Source organism: Filicampus tigris, chromosome 2 (genome assembly GCF_054856515.1).
Source record: "Filicampus tigris isolate MCC_2025a chromosome 2, RoL_Ftig_1.0, whole genome shotgun sequence".
Taxonomy (NCBI): domain Eukaryota; kingdom Metazoa; phylum Chordata; class Actinopteri; order Syngnathiformes; family Syngnathidae; genus Filicampus; species Filicampus tigris.
Genome location: NC_141218.1, coordinates 663,383 through 686,891, shown reverse-complemented (window position 1 = coordinate 686,891; position 23,509 = coordinate 663,383). Strand labels below are relative to the sequence as shown.

The window sequence follows — 23,509 nt, the reverse complement described above, 5'->3', positions numbered from 1 at the left end:
AAACCTTGATGAAATTGACAGTCCCGCGAGTGCAAAACATCTCCAAGCATCTTTTATTAGATAATAAAGCAAGTAGGTTTTGAATCCAGTCAGTTGAAGCGGCTGGCTAACAATCTATCGGCGACGCCCACCCAGTGTGCTGTGGCACTATGGGCCTGCTTGCAAAATTGTGTGTTCATGAAAACTTGGGGAGATCAGCCCAAGCGCAATATGACGTTTGAAGGAGTGGAAGTGGAAGAGGCATCATTTTGGCAAAACCGGATCATTATTCAGAAGCTTCAAAATTGCACTGGCAGTATGTCCATCACTTTTGTTTCTGGCATTTCAAATAAGATGGCATGAGAATGGATCTGTTCCGATGTTTTGGTTTTTTTTCCTCATGTAAAATCAGTTGGCTTGGCTCAACGGTTGGGGGGGGGAAACTGCAATAAATGATGCAAATGGGGACGTATGACCACAAACAAAGCACGAAACCTTTCACAGTTCATGACTATTCAAGCAGATGTGAACGTTGCCTGTATTATTTACAAGCAGACCCTTCATTTGGCTCCGAGCACATGACTAATTTGGCGAGATGTTCCAAAAACGGACGTTGGTCCAATATTGCTACAAAGGAGATGGACTATTTGAATCCGGAGCTGCATTGACTTACCCTAAAGTGGAAGACAACCCAAATAGATTTTTTTCAAGAATATGTTCTATGCAAGCCCACGAGTTGAAACAAGGCATTCTGATATATATTGCGTGGGTGAAATAAGAGTTTACCCACCCCTTTTCAGCCATCTCAGGGGCCGGCCATTTTGTCCCTTCTGTCGACTGAAAATGACATCACGCACCCTCGGGGCTAAGATAACGACCAATCACAGCTCACCTGTATTCTGAAGCTGAGCCATGATTGGTCGCTACCTGAGCCCTGAGCTGTTGCGGCGTCATTTTAAGCTGACAGAAGCGACAAAATGGCCGCCCCCTGAGCTAGCTAAAAACGGCTGGATTTCTCATATTCCACAAGCGCAATATTCATCTGAATATGTTGGGAACATATTCTTGAAAGCAAGATGTTTGGGTTGACTTGACCGCTTTAAAGTGTGTTTGCAATCCTAGTCAGAAAAGTAGACCTGCTGTCGTTGGGAAAAAACATGTTCAGAAAGTTCAGCAACCTTAAGAAAAGCCATTTGAGCATTTATTCAACAGCACAAAAATCCAGCTCCTGGTCCATGACCTCATTTGTTCTTTGTCCTCACTACACTTGCAGGCCAACTACATGTTACTAGTGAGGCAGATCTGTGCAGTAATTGACATCTGTGCACTACTAGTACTAATAGTGAAGCGGTAGATGTTGACTAGTGCGAATTTTAGAATGGCACTAGTAGCACGTGGTTGCCAACTAATGCAGTTTTTGCCCCAAAAATGTACTAGGACATGGACTTAAAGCTGGATTTCAAAGAAATGCTCAACTGGCTTTCGCATTTATTTGATATCCTTGATTAGAAGGCTACTCGTGCTTGACAAATGCTTACTACTTGGGCCTAGCGGTGTAACTAGTGCAGCGCAGTAGTTTACCAATAAGGTTTCATTGCATTTTAGTTGGCCAAAAGTAGCATTGATTTTTTTTTTTTTTTTTTGCACTAGTACATGGACATGGAATAAATGCTGAAAGGCTTTTCCAGACGAACGTGATGAACGGGGCTCTTTTAAGTGGGGTGTCCCGAAACAAAACCTGCTTGGCTTCCGCTGTTAAAAATGGAAATGAGATGATCCTCATCCACGGAAATGAACTCGTCAAACTCGTCCAGCACGGCGGGCCGCTGCTGGTTGTTGCCGCTGTTGGTCAAGACGTCCATCATGCTCTCGTTCTGGAGCAGGTTGACGATGCTGTTGGGATAATTCATCCAGGTGCTTCCCGGGTTGCCGGCCGGGTCCGAAGAGTTCTGCGGCGCCGCCGCCGCCGCCGAGGGGCCGGCCTGCTGGCCGTTGGCGCTCTGGTCCGGCGGGTTGAGGAGGTCCACAAAGTCGTCCATGTCGAGGCTGTCCAGGTTCCCCGAGGCCTGGGCTTCCGAAAAGCTGGGGAACTGCGGGATGCCCTCCTCGGCCGCGGCGGCGTCCACCGGGAACTGAGAGCCCAGTAAGGGGAAGAAGGAGGCCGACTGCGAGGGGGCGGCGCCCCCCTGCGGGGCCGACGGCTCCTGGGCGATGACCGAGCTGATGCTGGGGAAGAATTCCTGAAGGTCTGACAGGTTGACGGTGGGGTAGTCCTGGCTGGAAGCAGACGGGTGGTTGACGGAGCACCCGGACACTCGCACGGCTTGGGGCTGCGGGCCCAGGTTCAAGCTCTCCATGATCTTCCACGTTTGGCTCGTGGCGGCGGCCGAATTGGACGAGGAGGAGGGGGCGGGGGCGGCGGAGGGGGAGGAGGAGAAGGGCGAGGAGGAGAAGGGCGAGGGCGAGGCCTCCACTTTGGTCTGGCCCGAGAACATGTGGCTGGGCTGCATGTGAGCGAAGGAGGGCTGCGCTTTCGCTCCGCCGGCACCAGGTGGATCTGCGGCACAAACGCAAGCGGCGCCGTCAACCAAACTTCAGAGCGCAAACATACTGCACGTTCATGACAAGTAGGCCCGACCGACCCGCATGGATTTTTGGACGCCCATATTTGGCAGAAGAAAATTCTGATAACCCGTTAGTGGCTGATTAATGAAAAGAATATAGAAAGAATAAAACAGGTTCTCTATTGGCCCCTTACCACAATAAAGATTACAGGGAGAACATTTGACTCTTTTGCAAGACATTGGAGTTTACTATTGGTTTAACTTTACGATCAAGAGAAAGGTAAGTTACAAGTTTTTTTTGCCTATTTTTGGGGGGTCAATCGTTGTCTTATCTTGTAATGTGTTCATCTGTAACAAAAACGCTACATTAGCAAAAAATATCTATTGGGATTTTTTTCAGATTAGACAGAGAATTTTTGAACGCCAGAAGCATTGGTCACAACTCATTCTTGAATTCATACACCAGAAGTATCTCGCTTCTCGTCGTCGTTGACGCCGCCCGCTTCATTCACGTTCCTCCGTGTCGCTGCTGCTGTCCGTGCTTTTTAGTCCAATATAAGACGTCACGTCATCGTCCACAAAGGTAAAAAAAAAGGAACAAGCCTGACTGAAGGGACTAAGCCCAAAGTCAACGACAACAAGGAGTCGAATGTACAGATATCGATTTCAGAGGAAAATTAGGGAGTGACATTCAAGATTTGTTGGGGAAAATCGAATTAAGCCTGAGTTCTGAAAAATCTACTTCAAGCGGAAGCCAGGCCAAACATTCTATGCCGGCCCACTAGTAGAAACAAGGCATTCCGATGAATATTGCGTTTGTGGAATATGAGAAGTCCAGCCGTTTTTAGCCATCTCAGGGGGCGGCCATTTTGTCAGTTCTGTCGACCGAAAAAGACATCAAAGTTGACCGATCACAGCTCACCTGTGTTCCGAAGGTGAGCCGCGATTGGTCGCTATCTGAGCCCCGAGCAACCGTGACGTCATCGTCAGTCGACAGAGGTGACAAAATGGCCGCCCTCCGGGATGGCTACAAACGGCCGGACTTGTCGTATTCCACAACAATATTGATCAGACTGATGCGTTTCAACTAGTGGGCCCGCAGAGAGCGTATTCCCTGAAAACATACGTTTGGCTTGACTTCGTCTTTAGCGTGGTAGCAGGAGGGCAGGCAAATACCTTCTGCATTACTTCCCACTAGTGTTAATGTGACCTCGCGAATCCCGACACATGTCACGCGCGGCGGGATGAAGACAGTCAGTAGCAGCTGGAGACTTACAAGCTGGAGGCATCATCGACGGAGCTTTGGTTGGCGCCGTCCTCCTGGCGGAGCTGAAGTGTCGTCGATCGGGCGGCGGAATGGACCCTGAGATCCCAACAGGCAGAGCGAATGTTGTTATTTTCATGATGAATCAAAGTACACTCAGCGGGGCTAACTATGACTCAGGTCATACTTGTGGACAGCAGAGATCCCAGCTTCAGACTCTGGAACATATCGCTGGTGCGTTTGCGCTTCTCATTCCACCTGTATTCGTCTGGAGAGGGAGTACGTAAGAAGCTCCATCAGAGGCTTATTAGGCCACAAACGTGCTCGAGGGAGGGCTCCAAGCCGTACCCCGGTCGGCGGGCAGGTACTGGAAGTCCATGGGCTCGCTGACCTCGCGGTCCGAGGGCCGGCGCAGCTGCACCTTGACGCGGACGGGCTCGCTGAGGTCGGTGTCGCGGTAGGGCGGCGTGCGGAAGACGATGGCCACCTGCCGGTGGACGTCGGCCTGCGAGAACGTGCCCTTGCCCTCCCAGGAGTCCTGGAAGAAGCGCACCTCGATGTCCTCTGTGGAGAGGGGAGGGGCGGGTTTGAACAGGAAGCGGACCACGCCTCGCAAAACACGTTGAAGCCCGGTCGCCCCCCACAGCACCTTTTTGTACTTTGTCGCACAGCAGAAAGATTTCATCGCCGCCTTTGCAGCAGCCCGAGTTGCGGTTCACTCTGCAGATCTTCAGCTCTGCTGTGTTTGGAGCCCCTGTGACATGAAAAAGAAGGCGCCAATGCTGACAGATTGAGATTACAGACAGATGAGTTCAAATCAATCAATCAATCAACGCTTGGACCAGGGTTATCATATCATAGTTTATTCGGTTCTCGAAAATTCCTATTAGATGAGATTGTATTCGATTTCGTTTTTTTCCAATATGGAGTATTTGACGAGTGCAAGATAATACAAAAAAAGGTCACCAAGTGTTATGTGATAACATAAACTCCAATTCTCAAATGACTGTTTGACTTTCCTTCTTCTGTATAGACGTACAGCAATACCGAAACAAATAAATTAACCTTAAAAGCTCACGTGTGATAGTTGAGGACATTTTGGCTACAATTATAGTTCGTTTGACTAATAATGTCCCAAAAATTTTTTTTAAAGCAATTTCTGTTAGCTTTCGTATTTTGAAAAAGCACTTTTGTTGTTATTTTATTTCGTGAACAAATTTCATTTTTTCCCGTCTATCTGAGCGACCGGTCCGTTTATCCGTCGCTTATTCGGTCTGTCACCAAGTTATTTCGCTAGTTTTCGTTAACTATGATCACCTTGCTTTGAACCCTGTTCGGGTCAAATTGGACCCACTTTGACGTTTGACAGCGAACAAATCAATAAACTCAATGTCATTCATTCACCCTGAAATGTGATGACTTTTCCTAAAGTGACCCAAAATACACCAGAATATTTGAAAATACCATTCTCTAGTCGCGGCGCTAAACATTTTGTGTACTCTGAGGTTGTTACTAAAGTGGATTTTGAATTTACCAGTGTGTGTGTGTGTGTGTGTGTGTTTGTTAAATCAATAAAAATGGTAGTAAACGTAGGAATGTTAAAACGGTGCATGCCATAGATGTGTTGATTTCTGAAAATTACGGCAAGTGCGTCGAAATCCTGGCCAGTGGCCAGTGGCCAGTGGCCAGTGGCCCGTGGCCAGTGGCCATGCCTTTTGGGATCCAGCAGATGGCGCTAGGTCAACAAAATGCATCACTCACTGTTGTCAAAGATGGGCTGCGAGACGACGGGCTCGAGGGGGAACAGGTCCCCCGTAGGCAGCGTGATGGAGGCCTGGAAGCAGAGCCGCACCGAATTCAGGTCGAATTCCTCCTCCCACACCTTCGCCTCGTGAACTGCAGCCAAGACACGGCAGGGAGAGGATGAAGGTGTGCCGCACATTTTGGCGGCGGCGCAATCACATCACTGTCTGCATCCTGTTGTAAGGCAGCTATAGGAGTTTTCATAATCTTTAACATTAGGCGGAGGAGAAGTGATTGTAGGGCTGGGCGCTCATGCGAGAAATAATCATCGCAATTCTTTTGATTGATATTGAAATCCTGATTGAGAAACGCAATTATTCAATATAACTTGAAAGAACAAACAGGAAATCAATTAGGAACAAATGAAAGTTAAAGCAATAAAAAAAACACAACAACAACAACAACAACAACAACAACAATCAACACAAAGAAACACAGGCTGTTCCTGCTGTGTGCATGTTGGCCCGGTAGTGGCAGTGTGGTGCAGCGCATGTTTGAAGTACAACAAAGTTGCGATTAGAACTCGTTTTTCACGTTTGAGGAAGAACATATAACGAGCAATGTATTTCCCATCTGCACGTGTTCCTACAGCGTTTGCGTGTAAATATTCTTTTTTTTTTTTGAAGGATTATCACTCCTGGAACTTGATGCTCATTTTCTATTAGCCGGTCAATGGGGTTTCACATTGACTGCTAGCATTAGCACAGGTGATGTTTCCCCAACAAAATGTCTTGTATTTGGCCGCCCGCCACTTACTGTTGAAGGGGTTGTTGTTAGTCTGCAGCCGGCACGTGATGGCCTCAATCACGTCCTTCTTCTTCACACACTGAATGCCCAAGTTCTGAAAACTGAAAACACGCATCACACCGTTACATCTAGCTAGCAATTTGCTTACGCTCCCAAAAGGATTCGTTATTTACAACAAATGATGTATGCTTGTTCATCTACTAGCGCCGTACCAAGGCAGGCAGAATACGTTTGAATTATTTGTTCGATATTCATTATGAAAGGCAAACTCGCTGACGTTGATCTGGTACTTTGTGCTTACGCCAGCACCCGAATAGTGTCGCAAAAGGACTTTTCATTTGACTGACGTGTGTACAAGAAGTAAAAGGCAAACATGCCATGAGCCAATCTGCGCTGTTAATGATCCACTCGCCTCCGAGCGCCAGACACTGGGCCGGCGTCGGCAAAAAGCGCCCCACTCCCGCGTGGCTCAAACTCCAGGAAGCTCGCTTTCACGTGCTGCCGCGGCTTCCCATTCGTTGCGTGGCATCGCCTCCTGGACGTACCTGTGTATCCGCCTCTCCTGCAGGTCGGCCTCGTAGTAGCCGTGCTTGCAGTCCTTTCCGACCAGCTCGTGCGGATGAGGCTTGTAGGGCGTGTTCTTTGTCACCAGGGAGATGCGAACCCGCAGGGGGCCGCCGTAGTTGTGCACCTGTGCCGTGACATACGTTCGAACACACATACAAAAAAAGAAAACATCTTGAATAGAAGGAAACAGGGGGCCAGAGGTGAAATTCAGATTTTTTGATATCCGTAAGTACTGTATTAAAGTAGCAATTGTTTGATTGTAACGTCTGTGCTTATTTCTGTCAGCCCGCCCACGGCTTCTTGGATTACACGTTAGCGTCGAGGTTGTTATAGTTAACGAAAACTAACAAAAAGAAAGAAATTTAAAAACATTTTCGTGAACAAAAAATTGTTTTAATGCTTTAAATAAAATAACAGATTCTACATCATACGTTTATAAAACTAAAACTATATTTGTAGGGAAAATGTCCTTTATTTTCATGTTTATCAATTAATTCCATACATGTAAATACAATGTATTTATATTGTTGTACATTCGTACAGAAGAAAGAAGGTCATACAGTCGTTTGAGAATGTCATACAGTCGTTTGAGAATTGTAGTTTATTTGACTTTGCTATACTATAATTAGCGGCCTTTTTTTTTTTTTAAATACCTCTTTTTTTTTTTTTTTTTAAAACTAAAACTAATACTAAAACTAAACTAAAATGAAGAATTTTTGAAAAAATAAAAACTCATACCAACAAACCTGCTCTACAAACTAATTAAAACCAACTGAATTCAAAAAGCAAAAGTCAAAATCAAATAAAAACAAACTATTATGAAAAATCCCTAACAATCGCTAACGACTTGCGTTTTTGGTGCACACTCAGAACCTACCTAGGATGCCGCCAAATCCCTCTCTAAACAGGAAAACAGGAATTGGTGTCAAGGAAGTATCAAGCTTTGTCTGTTGGGGAGGAGTTACGTTTAGCCTGGGCTGTAAGTGGAAGATACGGAGAGTCTTCATCCTTGCGCGTTTCCAGTGCATTCTCTCCAAATCAAATGGTTTGCCATTTTTATTTTCAGGCTAACATTGTAAGATGCATTTGAAATGATAATGAAGTGTTTTGGGATCATAGTTTGCTGTATATTTACTGTTAACATGGGCGCTATTGTTTGAGGCACTTAGTCAGCATTTCCGCAATTCCTTGACTTCTTTATGGACCAAGTCAACTCACCTTAATGGCCGGGTGGGTCTTGGTGGTGTCGTTGCTTTTCTCGCCAGGTATGCTGCCCGCAGAGCGCCCCTCGCACTTGTACCGAAAGCGCATCCCGCGCTGCTTGGGCTGCTCGATGATCTCGATGTAGGGACTCGCTGTTTGGACTGGACAGAGCAACAAGAACAATGCGCTTGAAATATACCGCGTGACCGTCGCTGTGGGGCTGGCCGCTTGGTGAAGCCTTTTGATTTGTCAGGATGAGACGTCGTACCTGGGTTGAGCGTGTTTATTGGCCATCCATACACACCTGGAATGGACAGAAGGGGAATTTTGAAACACACAAAATGGCAGCGCAACACATGGAAAAGCATTTCAGCACATTTTTGTGGCTTGGTAAAAACTTCTCTTTCTTGGTGTGGTCACAGTGGAAGTGCCCTAAGAGGTAAAAGGTTGCAGAGACACACTGAACATGCTGACTTGACATGCATGGCAGTGAAAACCAAAATAAAAAATAAAATAAAAAAATAAAAAAGATGGATGGTGATGGGTGGTGTCAAAAGGGGGTGAAAGTGAAAACAAACCGTGCCATGACTGCTCTAAATGTGATTCACAAAGCATTGCACTACGCTCTAGAAACAATATACTTCCGAATTGAATTTACATTGACAGATATACGGCTGTGTGTACGACGGAACGCAAGCGGTTTGCAAAACTGCGGGTACAGATTAGTAAACTGCGGGAACAGATTACTAAACTGTGGGTACATATTAGCAAAAAAATATTTTTGCTCATACCCTGGCACCAGAGGGGCTCCGTAGTTGCACTTGCCCAAAGAGAAGACACATTAAATATGGTACACATTTGCATTGTTTTAAAACTTTCACTTCGGTACACTTTCTATAGAAGTTTTATGTGCGATACGTTTTGATTCATTGAATCACAATGAAGTCGTTCCCTTACGCACATGCAAAATGCAGTGTTGTCTGTCACGGTGTTCAAACTGTAAACTGCAAAATGTTTCAGGGATATACTTTTTGGGAATGAAACACTGTCTCATTTTTGACGGCACTACTCTGTTATGAGTGATTTTTGGAGTAGTCACAAAGCTTAAAAAGTTTGAGACCCACTGATTGCAGATTCAGTATTTACAATGTAATGTATGATCGCACGGTGTTGTCCACCCGAGCCAAGATTGGCACCACATACAATATGATCTGACATCTTTCATTTAAGCCGAACTGTAGGCGCATCGCTCGCACGCAGGAAAATACCTTTGGATGTGTAATATTCAAAAGTATGCCCCCGAAGCGAGGCGGCCTAATATGAAATGACCTCGTTTTCAAACGACGTTCAGGGACTTGATGGTCGCAGTAGGAAATACGTGACCCAACAGGCCCGTCCCCAGCCCAACGTTCACTCGTAGCAGGAAGGTTATTCACTTCAACAAAAAAGTCTCTCTCTGACCATCTTGATGACAGCACACGCCTAAGTAAGAAAGGAATAACCAACGTTGACAAGCCACTGGTCGCGGGGGGATTCCCCTGGGCGCAAAACAACACCCCGTCCACTTTCACCTCCCTCCACCTTCCGCGCTCCAAAAAAGACACCAAAAAAAGTGAGCAAACACGCGGCAAAGCGAGCGAAAGCGGCTCCACTTACTGGCCATGGCTCCCACTATACCCTGCGGACTCGCCGGGCTCCTTTTGACAAGGGTGCAAACGCCAAACCGTGCGAAGTCTAGGCGAAAAGGCGTCTCAAGTCGGAGCTACTCGCTGGAGTCGCCTCCTTCTCTCTCTCTCTCTCTCTCTGGCTCTAACTCTCTCTCTGTCTCTCTCTCTCTCTCTCTGTCTCTCTCTCTCTCTCTCTCTCTCCACCCACCGACCGACCGACCGACCGACATACGGCCCTGCGCTGGGACGCGGTGTCAAGCTACAAGTGACAACAACACACGCATTTTCCGGTAAGGCAGCGACACCATTGTGCTGAACTGCGTGACACCGCATCGATTTATTTACTTACCCAAAAGGAAAAAAATGAGAGAAAAAAAACGATTGGATCGGAACATTGTAAACGACCAAACATTCCATTACGAGCACTACCTAAGTGGGATCGAATTTCAACATAAATACAAGAACAGTAAATCAACACTTTGGAATTTCCAGCATTCCTCCAAAAAACGGTCACAAAATGTGATCTGATCCTCAGCTAAATCACAACAATATAGCACACCGTCTGCTTCAACTCATACCAGAGAAACATTTGACCTGCTATGAAATTTCAGGTATTTTTTCAGACAAATTTTGTATCCATCTTTTCAACGCTTTCATACAAAGAATGCAAAGAACCGACGTTACACTTTCCGAAAAGGAAGACAAACTATTGCTAGCGCACTTTCAGAGGGACGGAGAGAGCGGGAGAAGTCAGCCAACCTAAAGTCCAATCAACGAGATTGGAGGTGTTGGTTAAAGCTGCCCTGCCCCGATACCTGAACCTCCAGAGCCTCCCGTGCCCCCAATCATCTCAACCGCGGAATTTTGAGCCAAAGTGTTTCAGATAAGAGAATATTCTCGGCAGGTCTGGTGTCAATTGCTCTCTTGGGGTTAGGTCAGGACTCCAGAAGACACATTTTCCTGTGTTCAAGTTTTTTATTCTGTCCTGTGGTTGTTGTCCTGCAAAATGTCTTGATAAACTTCATTGTCCAGCAATGATGGCAATGCATCCAGGGCCTGAAGAAGCAAAGCGGCCCAACACCGTGATGCCCCCTCCGCCGTACTTGACTGCCGGGATGCAGTTCTGACGGTGCTGTGCAGCACACGTTTGCCAGTCATGCTGTGGAACTTCCCGGCGCTCTCTTGCCGACTTCAAACCGGTTGAAATGTTTTCATTTTGACAGCAGTGCTTGTTTCTTGTTTAATATTTGACCTTGATCGTCTTTCAAGAGAAGCAAGTGCCAAAGATTGATACGAGTCTCGAGCACAAATTTAGGATTCACATCATTGAGCGTTCTGTTCTTCAGTCCAAATTTCAGAGCAGGAAGCCTGCATTGTGGTAGCAGGAAGTCGAAGCTTTTATTTGATTAGACCAAGTCGCCCCCTTTCCGGTTGTACTGTCGTGGAACTTGATGGCAAAATGTTACGGCCCGCCACCACCCACTCAAAACAGCGCGGAAATACCCAGATGACGCACTTTGAGGATCAGAAAAAGATCGTGTGTGCGTGGGAGAGGCGAAAACCACAACTCCCGGTCGAATTAAGTCATCGTCTGGGGGATAGTTTCATTGTTGATTCGGTCTTGCTTAACACGCAGGACCAAAATAATAGTGTAGAGGACAATAGTCACTCACACTTGTCGTACCGTAACTACTTTAATGTCTATCATTAACTGTATCCGCACAACTTAAGCGTTGACTGGAAGGGGAAGGGCGAGGAAACAAACGCCTCCACGTTTTGCCCACGAGATGGCGACGTAAGCAAGTACATGTAATACCGTATCGTCGTCTGAAAAGCACAACAGGTCATTAACGCCGAACTTTTCAACCAACAAAAATGTGAAATAACTACCGAAACATTACAGTGTGCACGGTTTGAACACGAACACTGCTAAGATACAGGAAACAAAACTATAATTAAATGATTCAATTGAAAAATATATGCAAACAAAAGTTAATTAATTGCTCACAAATGTTAAAAACGTTTTTAAAGATTAAATGCAAAAGCCCTGAACGTACAAGCTAAATACAACTCAATTGTACTTGGGAAAACAGTTTAATTATTTACATTCAATTATGTGACTGTAATTTATGTTTTGGTAAAGTGCTAGTTTTCTTATTGAAAAAAAAAATGTCGGACTTTTTATGTTGGTAATTTTGTGGCTGGAACGAAATGGCATTTCCAAGGAACAAACTGTACAATGTCACCTACGGCACGAGCCGTGGTCGAGTTTTTTTTTTCTTTTTTTGTTGTTGTTGCTACATGTGAACTAGTAGAATTTTATGTCACTAGTGGTACTGGCACCACACAACTGTCACCTGGTGCACAGTTTTGCCTCACTACTAATATGAAGTCGTTCTACTAGTGCGCAATAATGTCACACAACCGAGAAAAAAACGTCACTAGTAAGACAGGGGCGCCATTGTCACATCCAATATGGCGGACGCGCTGACGTAGCCAGCTCAATGCGGGCTCTGTGTATATTTGATGTCTGTAGTTGCCAAGGCAGAAGCTAGAATGGTGCCTTCATAGGCGCACTTCAATCGTAGGACATACGACTTTTTCTTGTAATTATCACGTACACATGCAATAAATACGTCATATCCAAACTAGTCGCTTTGGATCACTCTCGATCGACTTGTGGTCGATTGAATCGACCCCCTCGTCGCCTGAGCGCGTTTACGTATGCAAGGGACTTTAAAGGCAGCGCGAGGCATGTCATAAACGGCTGGGCCGGGGAGGTGGTGGTGCGTTTGAGGCCAGTGAGGCGGTACCTTCCGAGCCTCCTTCACTCTGCGGCGCAAGCGAGCTCTTCGGAACAGAAATGGCGGAGGGGGAGTTGGACGTGGACTCGTTGATTTCCAGGCTTTTAGAGGGTGAGTGGGACCCTTTTCACCGCGCATTGCGCGCGATTCGTGTCATTGCGTCCTCCAGCTTTCGTCCAAGGGGCCACCGGCTTGAAGCTTTGCTCGACTCGCTAATGGCACTGGCGGGGAAGAAAAATGTCTTGCTGGTGAAATCACAGCCGCACCTTGAAGCTTAGGTCGTCCCTTTCCCCCCTTTATCCCGTATTTGTTTCTTTGCGCGTTTTTAAATGGGCTCTCAAATCTTCGCCACCGATATGTGGCCTTTACGTGACAACAAAAAGTTGTCGTTTTGCTGCCGTTGACACTCAATGGAGTAAATGTCGTTTATTAACGTCCTGACAATGTCTTATTACAAGTGCATCACACGTCATGTCATCACTGGAGCGTGCCGAAAGCAAACCAGCAAAGTTGGCGTCCTATTTTTAAAAATGCTGCTCGTGTTTCTTTGAACGCAGCACGGTGGCGGTCGGCAGCTTCAGGTTCACCTCACTCGTTAAAGTTAGTGTTGTTCCCCCCAAATACGGAACGTAACTTCGTCAATATTAACGTAGGCCGAAAGTGTCAGCAGAGTCGTCTAGTTCTGAGAGTACAGAAACGCTAACCGTGAGGGGTGAGCCTGTTGAATTTTCCAGCAGTCCTGAGAAGAAGCGCCGTTTTTTTCAAGGGGATGTGGCGCTCAGACAAGAGAAGGCACGCATGTGCATGTTGTGTTTACATGCCAATGTTGACATAAGGGGTTGACTTTGTCATTGTACAGCTTTCCCCACAATATTGACATTTTACAGTACACTTACAGTAATGCCCCACATGTGGGAAAGGAAAGCCACAGTCGGCAATACACAATGAGCGCACTCACACACGCAAAGGCTGCTGTTGACCACAGCTTACGCCCAGATACTCACAGCATGTGCACTGACATGTTTTTTAGGTTGTTTTTTTTTTAGATGGTCTCTCTTACAGATTTTGTTGCGGTTGATTCTTGAAACCTGGTCGACAGCATCCGTGTGTGTCATGGTTTGTTTATCTCAAGGCGGAATGCCAAGAGAGGGTGTCGTTTGTAAACACACCAAAGATTGAGTTGCTGAACAAATATTGAGCATTGTGCACTCAATGTGCACGACTGCAGCACAGCCTAATCATCCTCCAGATTGATTGGGCATGTTACATCATTGATTGCATTATTGACTTGATCCTCGCAGTTACTATCTGACAATACAGTGAATGCCAGTTTATCGTGAGCTGTTTCAGACCCACCCACAATAGGTGAAAGTCCAACATACAGCAGCCGTGTATTTATTTAATTTTATATATAGTGGTGCAACGGATCGCATAAATCACGGTTCGGATCAGTCACAGATTTTGAGTCACGGATCAGATCGTTTTCCAGATCAGCAAAAAAAAAAAAAAACATAAATTGAACTTTACCTTCATTTATTTTATAAAACGCTTTTGCCCTTTAAAAAACAAATCAACTCTTAATGTCGAAGATGGCTGTTTAGGATTTAAGAACAAAATTTTATGTAATATGAGTCAGGATAGATTCTTATTTTATACATACTACAGTGTATAAAATAACAAGGTATCCTGCCAGATATTTTGAGCTGAATGTTTTCTTAAACTCATTTGAGCAAAAGAGCCCAATTTTTATTTAGCTTCTTTTCTCCATAATAAAAAAAGACTTAAAAGTGCAATTTAAGGCATATTCCCTTCGTTTAAAAATGGAGAATGCGTTACAAAGTAACGTAGGTTCACAATATTGAAAAAGAAGTCATAAAAAAAAGTAAGCCAAGGAACAGCTGTTGGACTACCAGCCGGGGACTTGTTGCTAATGCTAACAGCTAGCTGCTAGCCACTATTGCTGGAACTTGTGCCGTATCGTACAATGACGGCGTTATTAACTAGCCGTTTGTTAGCGTCCTAAATTAGCGACTGAATATGATTTGGGGATGACGACGTATTGATGTTGGCGGCAAGCGTTGAAACCGCCAACAGTAAGGCAAGCCGAAACGTCGAAAACGGAAGTCAAGTTAGCTGTAGAAGTCTACTAAGGCTATTGCATTGGCATCAATGATTCAATGTCTTATTTCGCAAGCTTCATTTTGAAATTCGCAAATGACTATGTCTGCACCTTGACATGTCTGTCTGAAGACGTGTCTGTCGGTGCAAGAGGCAGAACAAAATCCCGTATCATTAATTTGAGGACTGGTTTCTCCCCATAACTCTCCCATACGGCGAGGCCATGGGGAATAACTTCCGGACGGCTATGACGAAATTCTGGTCCACCATCTGGCGTCTCAGGAGGGGGAAGCAGTCCACCGTCAAATCTGTACATGGCGGGGATGGGCTGCTACTGCTGACCTCAACACGGGACGTTGTGAATTGGTGGAGAGGATAGTTGGAAGAGCTCCTCAAGCTCGCCGACATGCCTTCCCATGAGGAAGCAGAGTCTGGGGACCTCCGAGGCGGGCTTTCCTCCCTCTGGGTTTGAGGTCACCGAGGTGGTTAAAAAGCTCCTCGGCTGGATGAGATCCGCCCAGAGTTCCTAATGGCTCCGGATGTTGCGGGAGTATCCTGGGCGCAACGCCTCCGCAACGCCGCATGGACATCGGAGATTGGCAGACTTTTGAAGAAGGGCGACCGACCGTGTGTCGCAACTATAGGAGGATCACGCTCCTCAGCCTCCCTGGTAAGATCTATTCAGGGGTGCTGGAGAGGAGGGTCCGTCAGGAAGTTGAATCTCAGAATCAGGAGGAGCCATCGGTGTGCTTTTTTGTCCCGGCCGCGGAACAGTGGACCAGCTCCAGACCCCCGGCGGGGTCCAAGAAGACGCATGGGAGTTCGCCCAACCACTCTACATGCGCTTTGTGGACTTGGAGAAGGCATTCGACCGAGTACCCCGGGGGATCGTGTGGAGGGTGCTCCGGAAGTATGGACTATCGGACTCAGTATTTACACCTCTGCTTTTTGATGATGATGTTGGCTTCTTCAAGCGGCGACGTTCAACTCTCACTGGCGCGCTTCGCAGCCGAGTGTGAAGCGGTTGGGGTGAAAATCAGCACCTCCAAATCTGAGCCTATGGTCCTCAGTCGGAAAAGGGTGGGGTGCCCTCTTCAGTTCAGGGATGAGATCTTGCCCCAAGTGGAGGAGCGCAAGTATCTTGGGGTCTGGTTCGCGAGTAAGGGGAGGATGGAACGGGCGATCGACAGGTGCTTCGGTGCAGCGTCTGCAGTGATGCGGACTCTGTATCGGTCCGTCGCGGTGAAGAAAGAGCTAAGCCGGAAGGGGAAGCTCTGGATTTACTAGTCGATCCATGTTCCCACCCTCACTTACGGTCACGGGCTGCGGGCCGCGCCTGAAAGAATAAGATCCCGGACACAAGCGGCCGAAATGAGTTTCCTCCGCGGGGTGTCCTTCGAGATCACCTTAGAGATAAGGTGAGAAGCTCGGTCAGGCGGGAGGGGGTCAGAGTCGAGCCGCCGCTCCTCCGCATTGCCAGGAGCCAGATGAGGTGGCTCGGGCATCTTATTAGGATGCCACCCGGCAAGGCGCAGTCCACTTGATCGGAGGCCCCGAGAACGACCCGGGACACGCTGGCCGGAGAGACTATGCCTTTCCGGCCGGCTTGAAGATCCCCCAGGAGGAGCTGGATGATGTGGCTGGGGAAAGGGAAGTCTGGGCTTCCCTGCTTCAGCTGCTGCCCCCGCGACACGACCTTGGATAAGCGGAAGAGAATGAACGACTAGGGATGCTCCGATCGATCGGCCCCCAATGGTGACGGGCCGATTTTTGTGAAAAATGATGTGATGGGAGTTTTTGAGCAAAGCCTTTTATTGCCGATGACATAACCCGATGACCCGCAGCTCACGCTTGGCAGTCTATCGCCATGACGGACCAGCATGTGCGCAGTGTTGCATCACCGCCCCTTGATGCGGTGCTGCCACAGTGCAGTGCAAGAGACATTATTGCCACAGGGAGAGATGCATTGCGGCGCTTATTTTCAAAGTACACGAATATAAAGAATGGGTATCGGCCGATCTCACCCATGGATGTTGGGCATCGGTGTCATGAAACCCTGAACGGAGCATCCCTAGGTTTTATGCATAATACCAATCCAAAATATGCATGTGAGGTGCAGGTGTTTATTTTGGTCTTCACAGTCAACACTGTCGTATCCGCAACTTTGATTGTGTGCGGCTTTAAAAGGCGGGGCCTGGCCCGCTCGGTGACTTTGGTGTCAGCCAATCAGAGTGTAGCGTTGGCTTTTCTTGGCTGACCGTCCCTATGCTGAGTGCCCCCCCGGTTACCGTTTGCTCAATTTGCCGCTAGGCTATATGAAATGAGCTAAAGGCCGTTTCCGCCGCCAGACACTGAACACCACATGAAGCTCATCGACTCACTTCAACACAATTCCTTGGCATCGAGAGGCCACCAAAGCGCGACTCTGCGGGCGTTGACTTTGATCAAAAAACAAATGGTCACTTAAAATCAAGCGCAATGCAAGCGCCGGACCACTGTATCTCCCGCCGCCGCCCACAGACCGAAATAAACCTTGGTGTTTTGTTTCGATGACGACGGGCGCATGGATACACATAGCTGCGGAGCCGTCTTATTAAATGTCAGCACACACAGCTGTCCCTGATCCTAATAAACCAAGCGGTGACGAATGCGGGGGTTGACTCCTTCCCTCAGCCGCGCTACGGACAGGAAGTCAAAAGTGGCTGCCTGGCAGCAAAGCTCTCATTTCTAACCGTGGCTCTTTACCTTGAGTGACTCTTGGTGATGACGCTTTGGAGCTGCGTATTTTGCACGGCCGGCGCGGCGCGGAAACAATGGCGGAGCCTGTGCGCGGAGGGGCCTTTGCCCCCTGGCACCGTCGCTGGCAAAAGGGGGGCTCGGCCAGGACCGGGACCCTCTCCTTCCAGACGGCACCGTTGCCCCTCCGTTTTGTCGGCCTCACAGCGACGCTCATTCTTGTGGAAATGTCAATGGCAGAACAAAACGGCCTGTGCAGACATGGCGTCGCATTTTCTCCCTCCTAGTTACCTCTCCAGTCCTCCTCGCAGCTTAGTCAGGCCCTCTTTCGGGTACTTTCGGATTCAGATGCATGAAACTTTATTCCCATTAGATGTCCTCCACAAGTGCAGTAAACATTTCTCTCGTTGGCTATTCGACGCAAAGAGGAAGTCAACCCAAACATATTTTTTTCCCGAATATGTTCTATGCGTTGTGATGAATATCGCATTTGTGGAATATGAGAAATTCAGCCGTTTTCAGCTAGCTCAGAGCTCAGGTAACGAGCAATCACGGCTCACCTGTTTTCTGAAGTTGAGCCAAGCGATTGGTCGCCCTGAGCCACTTTGACGTCATCTTCAGTCAACAGAAGTGACAAAATGGCCGCCCCCTGCGCTAGCTAAAAACGGCTGGATTTCTCATATTCCGCAAACGCAATATTCATCACAATGCCGTATTTCAACTAGTGGGCCTGCATAGAACATATTGTGGAAAAAAAATAAGTTTGAGCTGAACTTCCGCTTTAAGCTAAGATAAGTTTAGATAGGATAATCAACCTTAGATGGTTGTCGAGAGTCATTGTTTCCTGAGTACGAAGGTTTCGATGTAACGGCTATGCTAATTTCCCTTAACCGGTCTATGGTGTTTCACAATAGATTCTAGCATCAAGCTAGGTGACTTTCATGAGACAAAATGATATTGTTTGGTTGAACGCCGTGGCGTTGGAATGCAGCCGCGGTAAAACAGAGTGACAAGTAGGCAGCCGGATTGGGAGAAATGTGTTCTACAAGGTATGGGAAGCGGCCAACGTGCAACGTTTCTCTATCGCTGATTTTCGCCGAGCGCTGCTGCTTGTGGGACTGTGAAAAACACTGGTCATGCAGTACATGCTTTGGAAAGCATCAGACAGGAAACACCCTTGGCTTGGCCAATGCGGCGCGCCAAGCGGTGCTTGCGACGGGCTCGCGCGGCCCCTCGTCTGCTTCTCATTCCATCGGAGCGGAGCGGAGCGGAGCGCAGCACTCCCTCGAGCTCCTGCCACCCGACTTCCTCAACGACGCCCATATATGGCCTGGCTCGCTTTTCAGACCAACGCCGGGGCTGCTGTTGCTGCTCCAAAATGAGCGGAAAAATAGTTGGCCTCTGTGGGCAGTCAAGCAGGAGAAAGCCAAATGTCAACTTAGGAGCCAGCTCTCCCCCGCGCAGACGTACGTCAGTCAAAAACAAAAACACACACACAAAAAAAAAAAGGGCAGTGAAAGTACGACAAAGAAAAGGTCTTATCGATTTCTTCGATAAAACTTGAGGGCTTTGTGACTTATGTCAACTATTTGGAGTGATTTGGGCGCACGCACATTCCTTCGCACTCCCAAATAGTCAACACAGCGTCGCACGCGTAAATTGACACCTAAAATCATGATTATTTCAAGGATAATTGAATTATTGTAAACAGGTAACGGTTTTGATTGAGTTTTTAAGGAGGCACCGTTTCGACCAACGCGAGAGACGCGCAATGAGAAATGATGTCGTTTCGCAACACTGGTGAGAAAACGATGCCGATCCAATCCATGGAGTGACTGTGCATTTCAAATCGTTGGCCACACAGCACAATTGCCTGAGTCATTTCTCAATCTTTTTGGAAGACAACACTAAGCAATTTTTAGTGCACACGTTGTTGGGATATTGTAACAAAAAGTTCAAGCAGATGGGTGAAGAAGTGAGCAAAAGGAAAAAGACCCAATAAAAAAATTGCGGTTCTTTTCCTGTCCTCGGAAAATATTGAAAAATGACTCGGGCAATTACGCGATGCGGCCGACGAAACGATAACTCGGCAAAGATGAGCCGAGTGACCGGACGACGCCCTTGACGACATTTTCACATTAGGGCGTGTGCTTTGGTCCGTGTATAAAGCTGACGTGCGGGAACATGCCTTTTTGTCCCGCTCGCTCGCTCCTCAGTTTGGCAAATCAGCAACCGCTTCGGTCTTCGGTTTTGCCGACACCTCGCGTGCCGGAAATTGCTCTTGCTGGGTTGCCGTGGTGATGAGATGGGCTGTGTGTCGGGGGGATTGTGAGACGCCCACTTTTTCGTTCATACAGTCACAAAGGGTGCTGGGAAACCTCCCCGGCACAAACGTCCCAAAGTCGAGGTCACTGTGTGTGTTAAAAGGGAGCTAAAAAAAAAAAAAAATGGAGTGTGTGTCTACGCCAACGGCTGAAAGGGGATTCCTGTGAGTGCGTTTGTCCTATATCAGTCCTGACTTGTCAGTTGATTGAGTTGGCCGGTCTGCAAGCACGTCATCGCACAACCCTGAGAGAGGGAGGGCCGTGAAATCTCTCTTGACACACACAAAGCTTTTTGTTTCACACGCCCACACACTTTAGCTTCTCTCTTTACTCTCCCTTTCTCTTTCACACGCACACACACTTAAATGCGTTTCAGAAACGCACACAAGCCTTACAGTTACACACACATACCTTTTTGTTTCACACTCACCCATCTTAGCCTCTCGAGCCTTTCTCTCTCTCACACGCACTTCTTCTTCTCACTAATTTCACATGCGCGCACGCATGCTCAAGTCTGGAACACTAAAACACTTGGGTAAAAAAAAAAAAGGGGTACCCAACCAACGGGTTATTTTTATCCCCAAAATTGGGTTGAAATGAATAAGCTAACAACACTCTAAAACAAGTTGGGCCAGAAATAACCCAAATAGAGTCAACAAGGGAGCGACCCAACTTTTTGCAGTAAAATTATAGACCCAAAAGTTGGGGAAGGAAGAACGAAATAACACCATTTTTTTCAGGGGGGGGGTGCGGGGGTGCAACACCCATTTAATGAATAACCCAATAAGTTGTGTCGGTCCTTTTTCGACCCAATTTGGATTGTTTTTTTTTTAAACTATTTTTAGAGTGGCACAACCCATTTTTAAAAAACAAACTTTTTTTTTTAACCAAATATACATAGACTTGGGTTATTCATTGTAAGCCAATTTTTGGCGGGTTAAATGAATAACATAGTAATAATAATGGTTTTGTTTTTCCACCCATATTGGCTTCCTTTCGGCCCAACTGTTTTTCGAGTGAACGCCGCAGGTTACAAAGCATTTCGGAAAGTAGCCGCGGACGCACTAGAAGAGCTAATGTGGCAAGTCTGTTGTTTGGGATAAAAGGAGGGGCCTAAGCCAAGCGTGCCATTGACATTGTGCATCCCCATTCCCAGTGCGAGGATGTCGTCCGGGCAAGATCGTCCAGATGACGGAAGCCGAGGTGCGCGGCCTCTGCATCAAGTCCCGGGAGATCTTTCTCAGTCAACCCATCCTTCTGGAGCTGGAGGCGCCGCTCAAAATCTGCGGTGAGCGACGCGACGCCCCGCCCCGCCCCGCCCCTTCTTCCTTCCTTCCTGCCGTCGCTGTGTTCGTAACCAAGGGGCGTGTCATCCACCCCCCCCGCGTGCAGGTGACATCCACGGGCAGTACACAGACCTGCTGAGGCTTTTCGAGTACGGTGGCTTCCCCCCGGAGGCCAACTACCTGTTCCTGGGCGACTACGTGGACAGGGGGAAGCAGTCGTTGGAGACCATCTGCCTGCTACTGGCCTACAAGATCAAGTACCCCGAGAACTTCTTCCTGCTGCGGGGCAACCACGAATGCGCCTCCATCAACCGCATCTACGGCTTCTACGACGAATGTGAGCGCACGCGCGCCCCACTGAAGCTGTCGGCCGACGTACGCCGTTGCCACTTACCCCGTTACTTGTCTCTCAGGCAAGCGGCGGTTCAACATCAAGCTGTGGAAGACGTTCACCGACTGCTTCAACTGCCTGCCCATCGCCGCCATCGTGGACGAGAAGATCTTCTGCTGCCACGGAGGTACGCCGGGCGGGGGCGGGTGGGGGGCGGCGGCGTCCGGACACGGAGCGTGGGATCGAGAGGCTCCGGCCGCTCACGAGGTCGTGTCGCGCTACCGTCCGCAGGTCTGTCCCCCGACCTGCAGTCTATGGAGCAGATCAGACGCATCATGAGACCCACGGACGTGCCAGACACAGGTTGGCCGACACGCACTCGAAAACGTTAGACAAGTCGTATGGACATTTCAAGATGAGTTGTAATTGTTCAAAACGCTAAGATGACATGAATTGAGGTTAGCCTAGCACTTCTGCTGCTAGCTGTAGCGACATTTTCCTCATCAGTAAATTTGGTTGACTGTAAAAGTGCCTTGTGAGTAGCAAAATGTATTTGATAATTATTAAAGAGTTGAGTAACCTCGGTTAAATCCAAATGAAAACTTACTATTATTGAATATGAGCATGACGGGTGAGCAGTAGAAGTACTGACTTCAAAAGGTAGCAAAGTTGATGTATATTCTGTCCAGTTGGACATGTCTTTTTTTTTTTTTTTTTTAAATCTCCTGCAAACTGATGAAACCCTCTGCTATTTCTTGCCATAGTGCCCCCTATTGCTTCAAGGTCTTTGCAAAGAAACAGAACACGTAGCTTTTTTTTTTTTTTAAACATAGTTTTCATCATAATTAAAAATGGGTCATGTTAACCTTGTGTTCTTAAAACTTGTGGACGGAGCAATACCGCTTGTGTGTTGTTATGAAACCTGCCTCTTCTCCTTTTATGGAGTCAGAGACTCTCGCTGCCTTTTTTTTCACCCCACATCCTCTTATGGTCCGCGGAGTGGGGCACTGTGCCGATATAACACACGCACACTCACAGTGGAAACTCAAAGCTGTTTGGCGCCGTCCTCCAGGCCTGCTGTGCGACCTCCTGTGGTCGGATCCAGACAAGGACGTGCAGGGCTGGGGCGAGAACGACCGCGGCGTCTCCTTCACGTTCGGAGCCGACGTGGTCAGCAAGTTCCTCAACCGGCACGACCTGGACCTCATCTGCAGAGCCCACCAGGTCAGCATCCTGACGTGATGTGACAAGTCAATACTACCCGCCTGTATTGTATGTGTGTGGTACTGACTGGCCGTGTGGCGCCCCCAGGTGGTGGAAGACGGTTACGAGTTTTTTGCAAAGAGGCAGCTGGTGACGCTCTTCTCAGCTCCCAACTACTGCGGCGAATTCGACAACGCCGGCGGCATGATGAGCGTGGACGAAACCCTCATGTGCTCCTTCCAGGTGCCCGCCCGAAAACTGCAGATGGGAAAGTAGCACGCAAACATTAAAAATGGAAAACCGCTGTGTGTCATTCAGATCCTGAAGCCCTCCGAGAAGAAAGCAAAGTACCAGTACGGCGGCATGAACTCCGGCCGGCCCGTCACTCCTCCCCGCACAGCGCAACCTCCCAAGAAGCGATGAAGGAGGATGGAGAAAAGACGAGAGAGCGACAGCGTCGTCTGGCGTTGGCTTCTCGCGCCACGCGGATCCATCAACTGTTACAAAAAAAGACACAGTCCAGTTTTTCTTTACCTCCCACTTCGTCTACCCCAATGTTGCCCCCTCGCATCTATGTAACATTCAAACATTAAAAGTCTGACAAAATACACAAACGTTGGGGTCATTATTGCATTTTGTCTTTGTTTACACACATGGACGGACGCGCACACAGTAGTATTGCACTGTTTCAAAACATCAGTTCGCCACATCAACTGGGAAAAAAAAAAAAAAAAAAAAATGCATACACAAACCACGACTGTAGCTGTTGTATTCTTTTCTTGTTCTTTTGTGGGACTTACTGCAGCGTTACTGTCACCAAAGTGGTAATGTGACGTCCTTCCACTGCAAGAGAACCAACGTGAACGGCTGGTGACCGGATGTTGCCTAGCTAACCGCCGCCATCTAGCGGTGG

The 23,509-nt window shown here is 47.7% G+C and overlaps 2 protein-coding genes across 3 annotated transcripts; one reads left to right on the top strand and one right to left on the bottom strand.

Moving 5' to 3' along the window:
* Positions 1 to 30: 30 nt before the first annotated feature.
* Positions 31 to 10,008, bottom strand: rela (RELA proto-oncogene, NF-kB subunit a). 2 transcript variants are annotated; one of them, XM_086017892.1, is made up of 11 exons: positions 9,784 to 10,008; positions 8,396 to 8,431; positions 8,143 to 8,288; positions 6,903 to 7,048; positions 6,367 to 6,458; positions 5,569 to 5,703; positions 4,457 to 4,561; positions 4,156 to 4,371; positions 3,995 to 4,075; positions 3,820 to 3,906; positions 31 to 2,536 (listed from the first exon to the last, which is right to left on the bottom strand). In XM_086017892.1, the coding sequence occupies exons 1-11, from the start codon at positions 9,788 to 9,790 to the stop codon at positions 1,692 to 1,694; spliced, it is 1,896 nt and encodes a 631-aa protein (XP_085874018.1). In that variant the 5' UTR covers positions 9,791 to 10,008; the 3' UTR covers positions 31 to 1,691. The 2 variants fall into 2 exon arrangements, with proteins under 2 accessions (XP_085874018.1, XP_085874019.1); XM_086017893.1 differs by lacking the exon at positions 9,784 to 10,008 and adding an exon at positions 9,396 to 9,764.
* Positions 10,009 to 12,379: 2,371 nt separating this feature from the next.
* On the top strand, positions 12,380 to 23,210 carry LOC147150702 (serine/threonine-protein phosphatase PP1-beta catalytic subunit). Its single transcript, XM_086056697.1, has 8 exons — positions 12,380 to 12,709; positions 20,933 to 21,064; positions 21,169 to 21,399; positions 21,476 to 21,580; positions 21,685 to 21,756; positions 22,466 to 22,617; positions 22,705 to 22,839; positions 22,915 to 23,210. Exons 1-8 carry the CDS (start codon positions 12,658 to 12,660, stop codon positions 23,017 to 23,019), a joined length of 984 nt encoding a protein of 327 aa, XP_085912823.1. The 5' UTR covers positions 12,380 to 12,657; the 3' UTR covers positions 23,020 to 23,210.
* Positions 23,211 to 23,509: the final 299 nt, after the last annotated feature.

Coding starts and splice junctions, on each gene's coding strand:
- LOC147150702 (XM_086056697.1), top strand. CDS start 12,658: ATGGCGGAGGGGGAGTTGGACGTGGACTCGTTGATTTCCAGGCTTTTA. Junction 21,065..21,168: donor GGCGCCGCTCAAAATCTGCG/GTGAGCGACGCG, acceptor CCCCGCGTGCAG/GTGACATCCACGGGCAGTAC. Junction 22,618..22,704: donor TCATCTGCAGAGCCCACCAG/GTCAGCATCCTG, acceptor TGGCGCCCCCAG/GTGGTGGAAGACGGTTACGA.
- rela (XM_086017892.1), bottom strand. Junction 4,372..4,456: donor GTGCGACAAAGTACAAAAAG/GTGCTGTGGGGG, acceptor CCCTCTCCACAG/AGGACATCGAGGTGCGCTTC. Junction 2,537..3,819: donor GTCGATGATGCCTCCAGCTT/GTAAGTCTCCAG, acceptor TTTGTGCCGCAG/ATCCACCTGGTGCCGGCGGA.